At 50.9% G+C, this 16439-nt stretch overlaps 1 protein-coding gene across 2 annotated transcripts in view; it reads right to left on the bottom strand.

Moving 5' to 3' along the window:
* LARP1 (La ribonucleoprotein 1, translational regulator) overlaps window positions 1–15824 on the bottom strand; it is a 54391-nt gene extending 38567 nt beyond the window's left edge. For both annotated transcript variants that reach the window (XM_079916236.1, XM_079916237.1), the window contains exon 1: window positions 14896–15824. In XM_079916236.1, coding sequence (XP_079772362.1) covers window positions 14896–15334 — 439 coding nt within the window. In that variant the 5' untranslated portion in view covers window positions 15335–15824. The remainder of the gene's footprint in view (window positions 1–14895) is intronic.
* Window positions 15825–16439: the final 615 nt, after the last annotated feature.

Below are 16439 nucleotides of genomic sequence, written 5' to 3'. Positions count from 1 at the left end.
TACCCTCACCCACACAACGCCCAACACTTCTCTATTAGTTTGTTTCTTTCACAGCACTCACCACTATCAGAAACTGCCAAGTAGTACTAGAGATGGTGGCCAACCGACATTCCTCCGATTGAAAAGCAGGGCCCATGTCCCCTCCCCTTCATTCTCAGCAGGGTCTGTGGCCTCTACCAACATCACGTGCCAAAAGTGATACTGTGCCAATGCTCAGGCCCAGCACCTTAGAATACTGACCACAGCTACTTCCTGTCTCTTGGAGCAGCTCTCCGGGAGCCCCAAGCCACTATGTAGTAAGTCCTACTACTCTGAAAACACCATGCTGGAGAGGGCACCTGAAGGCACTCCAGTTCTAGCTGAACCCAGCCATCTCTGTCAAGGTTCCAAACATGTGAGTGAAGCTGTGGTGGGCCCTGTATGTAGACCAGGACCTGCCTGCCACCTCTATCACTACCACAAAGAAAAGAAGAATCACCTGGCTGAGCCCTGTCCAAATCCTGCCCCATAAATCAGTGAATAAAAGGGCTGTTTTTGATATAACTAGTAGCCTCCCTTTCCCCACCCGCAACCCCCCAGTGAAGATGGCCGTGTGTCCTGCCCCCCATCCACCATACATGGTGGGGTATCACTCCAAGACCTTGCTTCAGACATGTAAGCTCCCCATCCATTAAACCACTGATGACTCTGTTGCTGACTCTGGGATCTTTCTTCAGTCTTGAAGCTGGGCAACAGAGGCCTTGAAGGCCTCCAGGGTGCAGCCCAACAACCAGCAAAGAAAGAAAGATCTGTGACAGGCTAGTTAATCTTCAGTCTTAGCAAACACCAAAATTACAACTAACTGCTGAACTACCATCGACAAAAAAGACCCAAAACAAACAAAAAACAACGCTGGAACTTACCAAAAAAGATACCCTACATCCAAAGACAAAGAAGCCACAACAAGATGGTAGGAGGGGCACAATTGTGATACAATCAAATCCCATACCTGTCAGGTGGGCGACTCATAAACTGGAAAACAATTATACCACAGAAGTTCTGCCATAAGAGTGAAAGTCCTGAGCCCCACGTCAGGCTTCGCAGCCTGGGAGTCCGGCAACAGGAGGAGCCCCCAGAGAATATGGCTTTGAAGGCCAGCGGGGTTTGATCTCAGGATTCCACGGGGCTGGGGGAAATAGAAACTCTACTGTTGGAGGGCGCACAAAAGGTCACATTCGCACCAGGATCCAGGCTGTTTTTGGGGTGATTTGTTAGGCAGCAACAGATAACCAGAACTACCTTGCTGGTTTACATTGTCACCCCACTAGAATGTAAACTATGTGGGCAGGCCCCTTCTGTCTTATTCCCATCAGTATTCCCATGGTCTAACACTTAGTAGGTTACTGAAATAAATGTGTTAAATGAATGATTTTCACTTTGGTGGCAGCCAAGTTAGTTCCTTCCAGGCAAACAAAGGTTAGGCTCAAGCCCTGGTGCTTCTCTAGATAAGCCTGAGGACTCTGAATACTCAAGACAATCTCTCTAGGGGAATTCCCTGGCAGTCCAGTGGTTAGGACTCTGCACTTCCACTGCAGGGAGCACGGGTTCAATCCCTGGTCAGGCAACTAAGATCTCGCATACTGCGTGGCCAAACCCCCCACCCCCCCCGCCAAAAACAGAGACTCTAAATGAAATAGTCCTGGGCTATAGTGCTCAGTTTGGCTCAAATAAACCTCTTAAAAAAAAAAAAGACAATCTCTCGAGATGGGCTGGCTTCCCCTCTCACTGACCTTAGTTGATACTTTGACCCTGGCCTCCACCAGTCCTAGGTTCTAAATCTCGGGGCCAGAAGGGGGTTCTCAGCAACTGCCCAAACTAATGAGGTACAGAACCTCCTCAACAACATTCCTGCCAAGGAATGAGCCACCACTTTTTGCACGCTGCTGGGGGCGCTCAACAACTTTCTGGGGCAGCTCACCTTGGCCCAGAACTTCCCAGAAGCCTAGGGCAGAATACCCCATGCCTAGGTAGAAGAATCCCACAGCCTTGGCCAACCTCTTGGGGATGACACTCTAAAGCTGGTCCAATCAGGTGGGGAAAAGCAATCCCCATTAGATAAAATCTTTCTCAAACTAGTCTTGACCTCTGATTTGATACATAGAACTTAATCCTAGTGGGAAAGGACCTTGAAAGGTCTTCTGGCTCGACCACTTTCATTTACAGAAAAGAGAAAGAAGTCCAAAGAGGTTCAGTCAGTCACCCAAGGTGTCTTAGCAATTGAGCCAAACATCTGGGACTAGAAGGCTGGTCCCAAATTCTCCTGCCCAGAGTTCTCTGTCCTAGGGCTCACACCTGTGGAGAAGCCTCTTTGCAGTGTCTGTTGCCCCAGAGGGAATTCAGTGCTCCAATGAGCCTTAGTTCCATTGCCCAAAGAGCAGGATCATGATGCACAAGGCCTCTAGCCAGCATCTTTCCCCTTTCCACCCGAAACACAGTAACATCTGCCTTAGCTGCTCTCATACCTGAAGGGTGTTTGAGCTAGAAAGGGCCTTAGAGATTGCTATCAAGGATGTTACACCCATTTCACAGATGCAGGGAGTGGAGTGAAGTCTCACTGGGGCCTAACATAACTGCAAGCTCACACCTTAGCATTCAGACAGCTTTCTACTGCTGCTCTGGGGCCTCAGGCCACAGTGCCCAATGGTGTTCTGTCTCCCCATCACACCCGCTCTCCCTCAGAGAGGTGGGTACGGAGACCCCTCCAGGGACTGCATGCAATTCCTGCCCTTAGCCTTAAAGTCTTCCCCACCCTTTACTCTCAAATTCTTCTCGAATAAGGATGCTCTCAGCTTGTGGGCTGGACAGACTGCTGTCCTCTCTCCTTTGTATGATAAAATACACAAAGACTGAGCCCATAGGCCCGATGCAGGCATCCTCGTCTAAAGGGAGCTAGATCCTGACACTGGATAGTAGTCATAAAGGAACAGAGGCTCAGTGTGGCCAGGTCTTCTCATTTTTTTTCATAACAGCTTTACTGATATTATTCACATACCATGCTACTGACCCATTTAAAGTGTACAATTCATTATTATTATTATTATTTTGGTATATTCAGAGTCTGGCTTTTAAAAGAGGAGCTGCAAATCTCCAGGTTTCCAGATACATTTTCTTGATTTTAAAACACAGATGATTACTTTCAACTGTTTTTATTTATTTTTTATTTTATTTTATTTTTATTTTTTGCGGTACACGGGCCTCTCACTGTTGTGGCCTCTCCCGTTGCAGAGCGCAGGCTCCGGACGCACAGGCTCAGCGGCCATGGCTCACGGGCCCAGCCGCTCCGCGGCATGTGGGATCTTCCCGGACCGGGGCACGAACCCGTGTCCCCTGCATCGGCAGGTGGACTCTCAACCACTGTGCCACCAGGGAAGCCCTCAACTGTTTTTGAGTGAAGGGTAATCAAACGCTGTCAGCAGGCTGAACTGGAATTGAGGCAGTAAAGGGAGTGGATACCCATTTGTAACTTCTACCTTTCAGGACAAAAGCTCCATCATGGCTTTTGTGTCTTATTTACCCCTGAATTCTGGAGCCTGATACGTAACAAGTACTCAAAAATTTCGGAATGAACAAATCTAGGAAAGTACTTTGCAGATTTACAGCTGCAGAGCCCTACAGGAAACTGCCATCCAAACTCTTTAAATACTATCACCATGTCAAGGAACCCAGTACCTCCTGTGGCAGCTGAATCTGTCGGGGACACTACTGAAAGTTACTACTTGACCAGAGCCAAAACCTACTGACCCTCCACCTCCCACTTGCCATCAGAGCTTTAGCTGTAGGGCCACTTGAAGCAGATCTGTTCAAATGCTGTAGTTCAGAACAACCGGCATTTCCACCCACCCCAAGCTTTGATTCTCTGGGAAAAATAATCCTAGTTTCTTCAACCATCCCCTCCCTCTTCACAGTAAGGTGCATGCGTCCCAGTGAGCAGCCACCTCTTGTGTGTTCCTGATTTCCTGTCTCCCCCCACACTCCCCAGAAGCAGCATCCAGCCTCCCACACCCAACCATGTCCAAACTCCACCCCTACACTCGGCTCCACTTTGGACAAAACCTAAACTAGGCTATTCCATCCAGATAATTGGCTTCTCTTTCTTGTATCACTGTAAAGATATATGAAGAACAGGAAAAGCGCAGACCTCCACTCCCCAAGCAAACCCAAAGCTGCAGAAAGATACCAAACATGGAGCAGGAAGGTTTCACTTCAAAGCACCTGAGGGGCTCCCTGGTGGCGCAGTGGTTAGGAATCCACCTGCCAATGCAGGGGACACGGGTTCGAGCCCTGGTCCGGGAAGATCCCACATGCCGTGGAGCAACTAAGCCTGTATGCCACAACTACTGAGTCTGCGCTCTAGAGCCCGCGAGCCACAACTACTGAGCTCGCGAGCCACAACTACTGAAGCCCACGCGCCTAGGGCCCGTGCTCCGCAACGAGAGAAGCCACCGCAATGAGAAGCCTGCGCGCCGTAACCAAGAGTAGCCCCCGCTCACCACAACTAGAGAAAGCCCGCATGCAGCAACAAAGACCCAACGCAGACAAAAATAAATAAAATAAAATTTGTTTAAAAAGCACCTGAGCTGTTCTCTCACAGACATTCTACCACTAGGGCACTCTCAAGTGCCACAATATGGGCTTCTCATGCAGGATTATAGCCCCAGTGATTCCTTAATTCCCCTTCACTATGGAGTTGTGTAACAGCCTAGGGCAGGGTAGGAAGAACTGGCTCTAAGTGACATGGGCGGCTTTCCTGTGTATACTCAGGACCAAACAGCAGGGATAAGGGGCAGAGAGGACCCAGGAAGACACAGGAAGCCTGGCTTTAGCACTTGAGCTCTATTGGCAAATTGAAGACCTGGGTCAAATTCAAGACCTCGAAAGAAGAACCACCAAACACTCTTACGATTATCACTTACTATTTGCCAGGCTCTGGCTGAGCACTCCCCTTCCCCTAGCTCACACTCAGTGATCCTACGACGTGGGTACTCCAGATGTAACTCCATTTTACTGAAGCCCAGAAGTTACCAACCTTTCCAAGGGCACTCACTTGGTAGGTGGCTTGGCTAACTCAAACTGGATGACTAACTCCAAAGTCGACATTCTACCACCCAATATGCTATTTCTTCCTCCAGAGGAAAACAAAATCGGAGTAAACCCAAGAGACACGGGTTCAAGTCTCAGCCTTGCTTTGAACTGACTGTGATCTTGAGCAACTCTATTTCCTTTCTGGGCCTGAAGTACCTAACCTGTAAATCAATGGTTTAGATTCAATGACTTCTGGGGTCCCTTTCAGCTCTAAATACTCCTTCTCCTCTGAAAGGAGAGAAAGGAAATCCAAGCCCCTGAGGGCACAGCAATGGGAACAGAGTTGATAAACGGGCATTGGTCAGGGTAAGCCTGGCTCCCTAAAGCCCAGTATTCTCAGGAACTCACTACAGCAGCCCATCTATGGGCAAATGCAAACCCACTGTTAGCACAGGTATAAAAATGGCTGAATTCAGCTGAAGGGAGGTAGCTCTGACGGGAAGGAAACCTTGTGCACGTAGCTATCTCTGGAAAAGCCCACAGAGCCAAGCTGCAGAGAGGCTGGTGGCAGGCAGCCTAGATGTGGACCTAGAAGTCCCACCACATGGGTGCTTTCCCTGGTGGAGGTGGGGATTCCCGTACGGAAGCCTATCCCCCTACCAGGGCCGCCTCCTCTTTCCAGCTAAACGGCTGCAGCAGCGCAAGCAGGCTGGGGCTCTTGGCTTAAGCATGGACTCAGCCTAGGCCAGTCCATCAGCAATTGTGATTCTCCCAGGAACTGAAACGCATTCCAGATAATCTGGCCTTCTGAAAGGTCAGAGGAATCCCCCACACTGGAGCTGCTCCCTATCCCTTAAGGATGACAGCTGATAACTGTCCTAGACATACACTTCAGGAAAGACTCGGAAGTCTGCTCCCTTTGTAATCCAGGAACCTTGCCCCAAAGGATCAGACAGGAAACCCCAAATCATCTATTCTTAACCTAAGAGGTTCTGCCACGTGGCAAAAGCAATCTTTCAAAAGCAAAAATCTGACCATGCCACTCCCTCACTTAAAATCTTCAAAAGCTCCCTACTGCCTTCCAGTTAAAATGAGAATTTATACTACTGCCACAGGGAGTTACTCAGTTCTCTGAACCTCATGGCCTTTCCTCAACCAAGACAGCTCTCTTTCCAGACCTTTTCTCAGATAAGTCCTACCTGTCCTTCCCATTTCAGGTTAGCCACTGCTTCCTCCAGAAGGACTTCTCTGACCTAGACTGAACTGGGTGCTCCCTGCTGCACTCCCAAAGAATCCCACAGCTTTCTTACACAGCACTTTCCATTATGGATTGTGAGTGTGTGTGTTCTTTGTCAACACAGATTTTTATTATTCACTGTGGTATTCCCCTATGCCAGACTCAAAATGTGAATGATGCTGTTAAAAGTACGAGATTCATTCACTCATTCATTAAATGTTCACTGAGCTGCCTACTGTGTGCCAGGCATGCTTAGGTGCTGGGGATAAAGCAGTGGTCAAACACCAAAGACCCTCATCCAATGGTGATAAAAGCTAAGAAGAGGGCTTCCCTGGTGGCGCAGTGGTTGAGAGTCCGCCTGCCGATGCAGGGGACACGGGTTCGTGCCCCGGTCTGGGAAGATCCCACGTGCTGCGGAGCGGCTGGGCCTGTGAGCCATGGCCACTGAGCCTGCGCGTCCGGAGCCTGTGCTCCGCAATGGGAGAGGCCACAACAGTTGAGAGGCCCACGTACTGCCAAAAAAAAAAAAAAAAAAGCTAAGAAGAAAAATGAAGCAGGGTAAAGGGATGGGGATAGACAGTATGGGGTGCAGGCTTGCTATTTAATATAGGGTGGTCCGGGAAGGCCTCTCCATCTCAATGAATGGAACAGGAACCTGAAGAAAGTGAGGGTGTGGCCCATGCGGCTATCTGGGGGAAGAGCATCGCAGAACAAAAGCCCTGAAGCAGGAGGGTGCACAACATGCTCCAGGAAAAGCAAGGACCAATGTTGTTGGAAGAGGAAAGTGGTAAAAGATGAAGTCAGAGCTGAAGGTCAGGGCAAGGGGACGTCTGGGGAGCCAGATCAAGAAGAAACGCTAAGGACTCTGAATTTTACTCCGCTATTGAAGCCATGAGAGGACTTTAAGCAGGAGTGACAGGAGACCAGTTCAGAGGTTCCTGCAACCTTCTAGCTGAGCAGTAATGGTATGTGGACCAGGCTGGCAGCCAAGGAGGTGGTAAAAAGAAAGCATTTACCTTTGGTCACAGTTTTTTGGAGCCAAAAGGATGTAATGGTAAATTAGATGTGAGGTGACAGAGAAATAGAGGTGCCAAGAATGACCCCAAGGTTTTTAGTCTGAGCAATCAGAAGGACAGAGCTGCTTATTAATCTCTCCTGAGTCTCACTTTCCTCATCTGTGAAGTGGGGATAAAAAGAGCACCTGCTGAGCAGGTTACACAGGATAATTGCAATATCACTATTACTTATAGTGGGGTTATCAGGAGTTTCAGTAAGCTAGGGTATGTGGAAAGGAGAGCAAAAACCAGAGCTCAGGCAGACCATGCATCCAGATGGCTCCTGGTAACTGTGGGACTGAATTCAGTTCCTCTGAAAAGCTTAGAACTTCATTTTAAAGGAAGGAAGAGAAAAGGCTACCTGGAGTTGCTGGAATGTATGTTCAGACAGGAAGGTGGTTACCACAACAAGCTTGGAGGGTTATTACAAAGTACCCTGTACACAGGCCTCCGATGGAGGGGCCATCTGGGTTTACCAGTAGTACCTCAGATTCAGGCGGTAAAGCCCCTCACTGTATGTCAGATTTATGTGGTCGGCTTTACAAAATTCATCAGAAAAGCCCACATACCTCACCTTCCACACCGGCTTTGCCAGTCCAAAGGCACAGTCAAAGGAAAAGTGCCACATCAAGACTGTCCCTCTGATTCTGGGAAAGTCCCTCATGGAGATACCGTAGGCTATCTGCCACGAAAAATTGGCCAGTTGGCCCTGGTAACTATTACATAGCACTGCTTGACAATGAAGTTAACTCCAGATTATCCATCCTCACTTAGGAAAGGCATGGATAACCCCTCAGAATGGGTAATTACCTCAAACTACATATACAGTTGACCCTCAATAACGCGGGGTTAGGGCGCCAACCCCCAGCTCAGTGGAAGATCCATGTGTAACTTTATAGGTTGTGCGGGCTATCTGCGGTTCTGCATGAGCATGGACTCAACCAACAGTGGAGAGTGTAGGACTCAACCAACAGTGGAGAGTGTAGGACTGAAGTATTTATGGAAAACAATCCACACGAGTGGACCCATGCACTCGTGTTGTTCAAGGGTCAACTGAACCTGGCTTTGGAATGCATCTTCTGGAAGCTAAACCACTTACATCTATCTGTGTGGGACATTTTAAGTCATGAACTGGGCTACCCCACAACGAGGTATCAATTTGATCCTCAAAACAACCTCAGCATAGGGGTTACTCCCATTCTGGGAACAAGAAAACCAGCATGTTCTGATTTAAATCCCATCACCTACCCCTGTGCTCCTTCACCTCGCTGTTTCCTGTGCTTTCATTAGCCAGTTATCAAAACTTATTTTCTTTCACAAACCCCCAGCAGGAAAACTGTCCTCTCTCCTGGCCACTCCCTTAGATCACTCTGGACGAGCCAGGGAGGTCTGTGAGCCCTCTGGAGGCCCCAACACCCTCATTACCCCCTTTTAGGTTGTCTGGGATTTTGCAAACAGGGGCACTCCCATCTGCCAAGCTCTGCGTGGTAAAGAGGTTTTTGTGGTTTCAGGTCCACTATTCCGCCTCCTCTCCCTGCCCGACTCCCACAGAGAGGGAAAGAGTGCTGAGTAACAGCTCTAAAATACTTACTCTAGCCTAGGTCCCACTGCAGACAGGGGCTGGGTCAGCCAAGAAAATCCCCCCTCCACTCCGCCCCCCAACCCTGGGAGGTTCAGAGTTCAGGACTGCTGAGACTGCCCCCTACCTGCCAAGGGCCTAGGACCACCTCCAAAGCACCTCTCCCTCCCTAACAGGCACTCATTTCCCGGTTAGGGTAAAACTCAAACTCCCTGCCCAGAACAGGGGGCAGGCAGCTGAAGGTTCCTGGAGAAGGCCTCCTTCCCTTCTCCCCTTCAGAGGGTGTCCTAATTGCGTGCTTTCTTCACAAGAGAAGAAAGTGATCTGAACTACAGGAAAAGAGCTTCAAGCCCTCGTTTACCAAGCCCAACCTAACAGTTATTTGCCAGAGGTGCACAATATAACCAGCTATGGAGTTTAAAACAAACAAAAAACAACCATAATGCCATTATCACCCTTGACAAATAATTCCTTAATATAATCGAAACTGATCAGTTATCCTCAATTGACACCAAAATTTCTTCTTATAGCCTGTTTGTTCGAATCAGGATTCAAACAAGATCCACACGAGGCATCTGACTAACGTCTCAACTCTTCATCCATAACAGTTCCCTCTTTTAAAAATGTTTATTTTTTTAACTGAACGTGATGTACAATATTATATGTTACAGGTAGATAATACAGTGAGTCATGATTTTTAAAGGTTCTACTCCATTTATAGTTATTATAAAATATTGGCTATATTCCCTGTGTTGTACAATACATCCTTGTAGCTTATTTTATACATAGTAGTTTATACCTCTTAACCCCCTACCCCAATATTGCCCCTCCCTCCTTCCCTCTCTCCCCACTGGTAACCACTAGTTTGTTCTCTATATCTGTGAATCTGTTTCTTTTTGTTATGTTCACTAGTTTGTTGTATTTTTTTGAACGCCACTTATTTATTGACAAGATAATCTGTCTTGTAGAATTTCTCACATTCAGAAACTGGATAACTGCTACCTCATGGTCAATCAATGCGTTCCTCTAACCTCACAGACCTATGGTTCTATTAGGTGTGGGTTCAATTTTTATTTGGTGGAGGCAATTTTTATAGACAGCACTGTGTACTTTCTATTACCACATTCATTGTAAGGCACTTAATGCCTGGTTGCTACACAGGTTGCTCTGATATGAACCCCCAAGCAATTGGCTCAGGTTCCTGAAGCCAGAAGAGTATCTCCAGCACTCACAGAACCTGGATTCAAAACTGGAGTTCTTAACCACTATGGCAGATACGAATATACACACTTAAAAAGCTTTGCTTTGTAAAAATTGGGAATTACTGTTGTACACCTGAAACTTACATAATAATAATAATAAAAGGCTCTGCTTTGGTTTCTTTTGTGGGGAAGGGGTTTATCGGAGAAAGTGTTTTTGATACTAAAAAAACTTTGAAGACATATTCCAATTCCCTCATTTTACAGATGAAGAAACACAGGTACAGAGAAAGTATGGGGGTTGCTAGTGTCCACAATGCTGGACACAAGCAGAATTACAAGTGAAATGAACACTACTAACAATGGTGATCATTTATTATAGCTAGCACTTATTAGATGCTCTGTACCTGGCATTAAGCTAAAGGTTATGCTAAACATCTTGATTTTCACGACCCTATGAAATAGTTACTACCATTACTCCCATTTTGAGGAGGAAGGAACAATGGTTTAGAGAGGCTGAGTAATTTGCCCAAGATTGCACACCAAGTTAGAAGCAAAGCTGGGACTCAAAATTACAGACTGTGTAATTCCACCCAGTCCACTTCTAGTGGTGAGGAAGGAAGGAGCCAGGGTCTGAAGTAGCTCTGACACCGTGAGGTCTTCATGCAACGAAGACTGACTGATCCACATGGATGCCCCACAGAGTACAACCAGTTGTGGGGTTGGTGGGGGAGGGAAGATGGGAAAGGGCCCAAACCCAGGAAGAAAACTGAGACTGGGAGTGGAGGTTTATTTGGGGCCAGTTCAGTGTGGTGGCAGATTCCTGGGGTTGCCATGGGTTAGCTGGGATTATAACCCTTTTTTATTTTGTGTCACCAGTTAGCTGCACTTCAAAGAGACACAGAAAAAAATGATGCCCAGAATATAAATATTCAAGTCTCAGGCCCTGCCCCCGACTTTCCTCTAAAGAGAAATGAAGAAAAAGATCACAGTACTGGTGTTTTCTTACTACACAAAGTTAGAAGTGTCAGACAATCAACCCACTGATTCCCTGCTAGGGTTGCTGGAAGCTTGTGGGGATGATATGCTCTCAAGTCTCTACCTACTACATGTACACCAGCCACAGCAAATTTTTAGTTCAGTTAGGCTCGCCTTTCCCCACAGCCCTGAGAGCACGTGAACACTCCACCAAAAAGTAATCTTTACGAAAGGCAAATAAATTAAAACTTATTTTTAAAACATTCATCATAACACATTTCAAAGAAAAAACAGCCAATTACTTGGGTCATCAACCTTTAAGATTATCCATACCATGCCCTTCATGTCTGTGGATAAGCAAAAGCCCACTTTTAAGGAGACAGATCCCATATGTTTCAGGGAGTACTAATACAATGCCAGAAAAGGAAAGTACAACACTCTCCAACACCCTCATTTTACAGGTGGAGAAAACAGAGACCCAGAAAAAGTCCCAGAAAATCCCACAGTTTCAGTCTCCCAGACATGGTACAACAGAAAACACATGCCAGGCACCAAGCTAAATACTTCACACATATCATCACAGTGAATGCTCACAATAGCCCCATGAGGCAGATACATAATTTAATTTCTAGAATACAAATGGAGAGGCTGCGGCACAGAATGGTTCAGTAGCCTGCAGGAGGCACAGCTAAGCAAGTGGTTGAGTTGGCATTTGAACCCATGCAGTTTTGGTCCCAGAACCTTTGCTATGTATCACTTCTTTTTTTTTTTTTTAAATTTATTTATTTATTTTTGGCTGTGTTGGGTCTTCGTTTCTGTTCGAGGGCTTTCTCCAGTTGCGGCGAGTGGAGGCCACTCTTCATCGCAGTGCGCGGGCCTCTCACTGTCACGGCCTCTCCCGCTGTGGAGCACAGGCTCCAGACGCGCAGGCTCAGTAGTTGTGGCTCACGGGCTTAGTTGCTCCGCGGCATGTGGGATCTTCCCAGACCAGGGCTCGAACCCGTGTCCCCTGCATTGGCAGGCAGATTCTTAACCACTGCGCCACCAGGGAAGCCCTCACTTCTTTAACTAAGACATCTTGCCTCTCTCATACTTAAAGAGTTGTGGCTAAGATAAGGAAAAAATATTTAATGTTTTCAAAATATTCTAGGGGAAAAAAATACAAAAAACCAAAATGCAAATCCCAAGATTTAAAACTACTAAGACACAGAAGCTTAAACCAGACCAGAGAACCCCGCAAGAAAGGGGGGATATAGCAAAACATCTTTTATTACTAGTTACTGCATGTGTCCCTTAAAGAACTAAAATACTAGCATCTGAGCCAAAAGGAGAGCTAAAAATAGGCATTTGCAGCAAGCTTTGGAAAGCTTTTGGCTTGCTTATGAGGCACCCAAAACATATGCATCACAGAACACAAAATTTCCCAAGACCACACTGTCATTCCATCGGTGTCTCATTTAAACTTGTCCAAGCTGTAAATAAAATCAGGGCTGGAAAAGGGCCTTAGTGATCCACGTAAACTTCAAAGAAAGTGCCACCATCTACCCTGACCACAAAATTCTCCCTCAAAAAGCATCCAAGCCCTAACAACTGGCTTAAACAGAAAAGCTACTGAATTCAGAGTCTGTCTGTCAAAGACTATTCTGCAAGTTCAAAACCAATGAGTAGACAAGACACTTTCTTACCTAACAAGAACAGAGTAAATCTACCGGACTCAGAATTTTGCTGTGGGCACTTAAAGCAAGTTGGCTTTTCTAAGAACTCAGAGGTAAAGGCGAGATGCCAGCCAAGCTGTCCTCTTCCAACGATCAATAACCCCAGTGATGCACCCTATCAAGGGCCCCTGGACTTGCACAAAATGCCAGCTCAAGCACCCAATACCACCTGATGTCATGCTGATGTAAAACCCACAAGGTAGGTTCACCATTAGCTAAGCAGCAGCAGCCAGAGTGAGTAGCCCCATTTAAACTTCTGAGGAGTGCTCTCTCCTGGGCACGATTATACCTCCTTGAGTTTAAAGAGGGGGGAAGGACCAAAGAGTGTCTTAAAGTTGCTATTCCTCCCTCTGTGGGTGGATCAGGAGGGATTTGCAAGAAAATGGAGGTTTCAGCACTGCCCTTTGCATAAGAGGGTTCTGGAAGGAACGGGGGGAAGGGGAGGAGGGCAAAAGGAAGAGAACACGGTTTGAGGTACTATTAGTAAACGCCAAATGTCCCCTCCTCCAAATGAAGCAACCTTAAAAGAAATAAAAATTACAACATGCCATTTTCAGAATTCGCTGTTCTGGTTCCCCAAGGACTACAAGGGATTCTATTCCCTTGAATGTAAAGGCATTAAGCTTCCCTTTCCCCATTTTGATGGTTTAAACCAGTCAGCCTCAACCAGCGCTACAGAAGGGGAGGAGTTTTGAAAAACCAATACGGCTATGGCCACAGGCCATCATTCTAGCTCCAAGCGTGTTTTAACACCGAACCACTACAGAAAGACCCTAAACCGAAGAATCCAGCACCACTGTGCCTATACGCGCCGGCAAAGGGAGCAGGGCGGGCGCGCCCCCTACCAAAGCCGACGATCTATTTTTGGCAAAGGAAGGCCGAGCCGAACCTCCATATTCTGCACCGCCTCTCTCCCCCCAGCGCCACTGACAACGCTCTGCGGGGACTTCCCACCTTCCCCAAGAGGCCGGGTCCAAAAGGACCCAAAGCCGAGAAGGGAGAGGGAGGGCGCGCGGAGCGCCGGTCGGCAGTCACATGCCACTCGCCGCGCGGGGTGGCACCACGTTGTCCCGGCTGCGGAGGAATGCCGGGAAGGAGGAACGCGCACTCACACCCGCGCACACGCACACTCCTGGCCGCGCCGCCCGCCCGCACCCGCCTTCCACCCCGAGCGCCGAGGCGGGCCCCGAACGCCCAGGCCGAGAGGTCGCGAGCAGCCCGCGGGTCGGCGGCGCGGCGTAAGACGCCCAACTGTCACCCGCCCGCCCTCCCGGCCCTGCCACTCCCTCCCCCGCCGCCACACGCCCCTCGCGTCGCCGCATGCCCCCTTACTCGCCTCCCATTTCCCCCTCACTGGATGCCCCGCACGCTCTCCATTCGGCTCCCTCTCAAGACGGAAGGTCCCCAGGATCAGGGAGGGAAAGCACCGAATTCAATGACACGTTGGGTTTCCTCTTCTCCCCATTCTGCCCGTAACCGACCCCTGAACCCATCGCCAATGGCCATTCTACCACCTAATACTATCTACTCGAGAACAAAACTTGTTAACTTTTAAATCCCGAATCTGTGTGGTCGGTATGAACTCATTGCCGGGCGTTTTGCTGCCTATGACATATACTTATTAAACATTTACAACATGGGGACGATCGCAACGCTACCAAAACGAGAAGCATGGGGCGGAGTGGTAAGAGGGGGCTTCCCCAGGAAGGTTCAGGCTGGAAACCGTCTCTTACACTAACATGCGGCAGGGGGAGAGAGCCCTTTTCACCGAAACCAGCGCCCACCCTCTCCCCGCGAGGTAGGCCCGGACCACGCCGTTGCCCACTAACCGCTGCGGCCCAGGCGGTGGCCGCAGCCTCCCGGAGGCCGGGCCCTCTGGCAGGGGCAGGTTCCTGAGTGTGCTGGGGGACAGGGCACGGCGACCCGAATGAGCCAGGAAATAATAAAAAACAAAAACCCCGAGTCACCACGACCAGCGGCGGACCCCCGGGCCCTGGAGGCCGCTGGGGGAGGGGACGTCTATGTCCCCGGAAGAGGCCCCGGACCCAGGATACCAAACAGAAAGACCCACCTGGAGGAGACTGTCCGTTCACGGTGGCCAGGACCGGCGGCAACGCGTTCTTAGTCCACGGGTTCACCTTGGGCGGAGGGGCCTCCACGAAGTCTCGGCGCCCGGCGCCCGCGGCTCCGGCAGCTCCTCCGCCAGCGGCCGGCTCGCCGCCGCCGCCCTCCTCCCCGTCGCTGACGGCCGGGCCCTCGGCGCCAGGCGGCTGCGGCGGCCGCGGGCTCTCGCGCTCCAGCTGCCCTGTGCCCTCCTTGTGTGGCTTGGCGCAGGGCGGCCGAGGTCTCCGGGCGCCGCCGTCCGGCTCCCCCCCTCCGACGTCGTTCGCCCCGGGCTCGCCCTTGCCCTCGGACGACGGCGGCGGCTTCTTCCTCACCAACCCCCCGTGCTCTTCGGCCTGCAAGAGTGGGGCGCCCCCCGGCAGCAGCGGCTCCACCTGAGTGGCCATCTGCGCGCCCGCCCCCCCGGAGAAGCCGGGCGCGCCCGAGGCTGCCTCCCCCGCCTCGAACTTGGCTCTCCGAGCGCCCGCGACGCCTTCCTCCGGGGCGCTGGGCCCCAGTCCCGGCGGAGAAGGGTCGGGGTTCACGCTAGGCGCGGCTCCCCTCCGGGTCGGATGCAGCCGCCGTAGATCCAAGGCCCGCTGGCCGGGCGGGGGGGGGGACGAAGGCCCCCCACTATGCGGTCCAGGCCTCCTCGGCGCGCGTCCCCCCCCGCCCGTTCCTCGCAAGGCGTCCCCACCCCGAGCCTGGCAGGCTTCTCGTCCCGTCCCTCCCTCCCCCCCGCCGCCGGGGCGGCCCGGGCTTCCCGGCTCGGGGGCTGCAGCAATATGGACGGACGGGGGAGAGGCGCGGCGAGCCGAGCTGACCACGCGATCCGCGGCAGGCGGCGGGCGGGCGCGCGCCTCGCGACGCAGCGGGCAAGGGGAGGGGAAGGCGCAACGGGGCCGCGCCCGCCGGAGCGGGCAGTGGGCGACGGGAGGGCGAAGGCGGCGGGAGCGCGCGCGCAGGGCCTCGCAGCCCCGCCCCTTGCCCCGCCCCTCGCCTCCGATTCCTCGGCGCACCTCGGGGCTGGTGGGTGAGGGGTACTCAGACCTGACGGGGGCGAGCACGTGCCTGATGCAATTCGGGAGCGGGCGGGGGCAGCGAGCCGGGCAGGAGAGAAGGGATGGTAAAGAGGGGGAAGTGTCTTAAAGAGCCAGCGCGTGAGAGCGGCCGCAGGTGGAGCACATGGGAGTGGGCCACGCGGCCGGCCGGGCCTGCTCGCGCTCTTTAGGTTGGCTGCTCCAGATTCCGAGAAAGGAGCCATTAATGTCACCCTCCACTTACAGGATGATGGAGGTGGGTGCTAACAGCTCCCTGGCGTCCCGTGGGCCTGCCCCTTGCAGGCCCCGCCTGAGTGACCTTGGGCCAGCCGGCCTTACCTCCGCGGACTGTGCTCGGCTCCTCCCAGGCGGCCCCGGCCGGGACACTGCCCGGAGTTGGTTTCGACGCCCGGCCTGGAAGGCGGGCCCTTAACCCTTGGGGGCATTGGGCGCCTACGAAAATGAACGGGAA

The sequence above is a fragment of the Stenella coeruleoalba genome (genome assembly GCF_951394435.1).
Source record: "Stenella coeruleoalba genome assembly, chromosome: 3".
In the NCBI taxonomy this organism is placed as follows: domain Eukaryota; kingdom Metazoa; phylum Chordata; class Mammalia; order Artiodactyla; family Delphinidae; genus Stenella; species Stenella coeruleoalba.
Note: the sequence above shows the minus strand (reverse complement) of the source record. Positions and strands in the feature narration are given on the sequence as shown.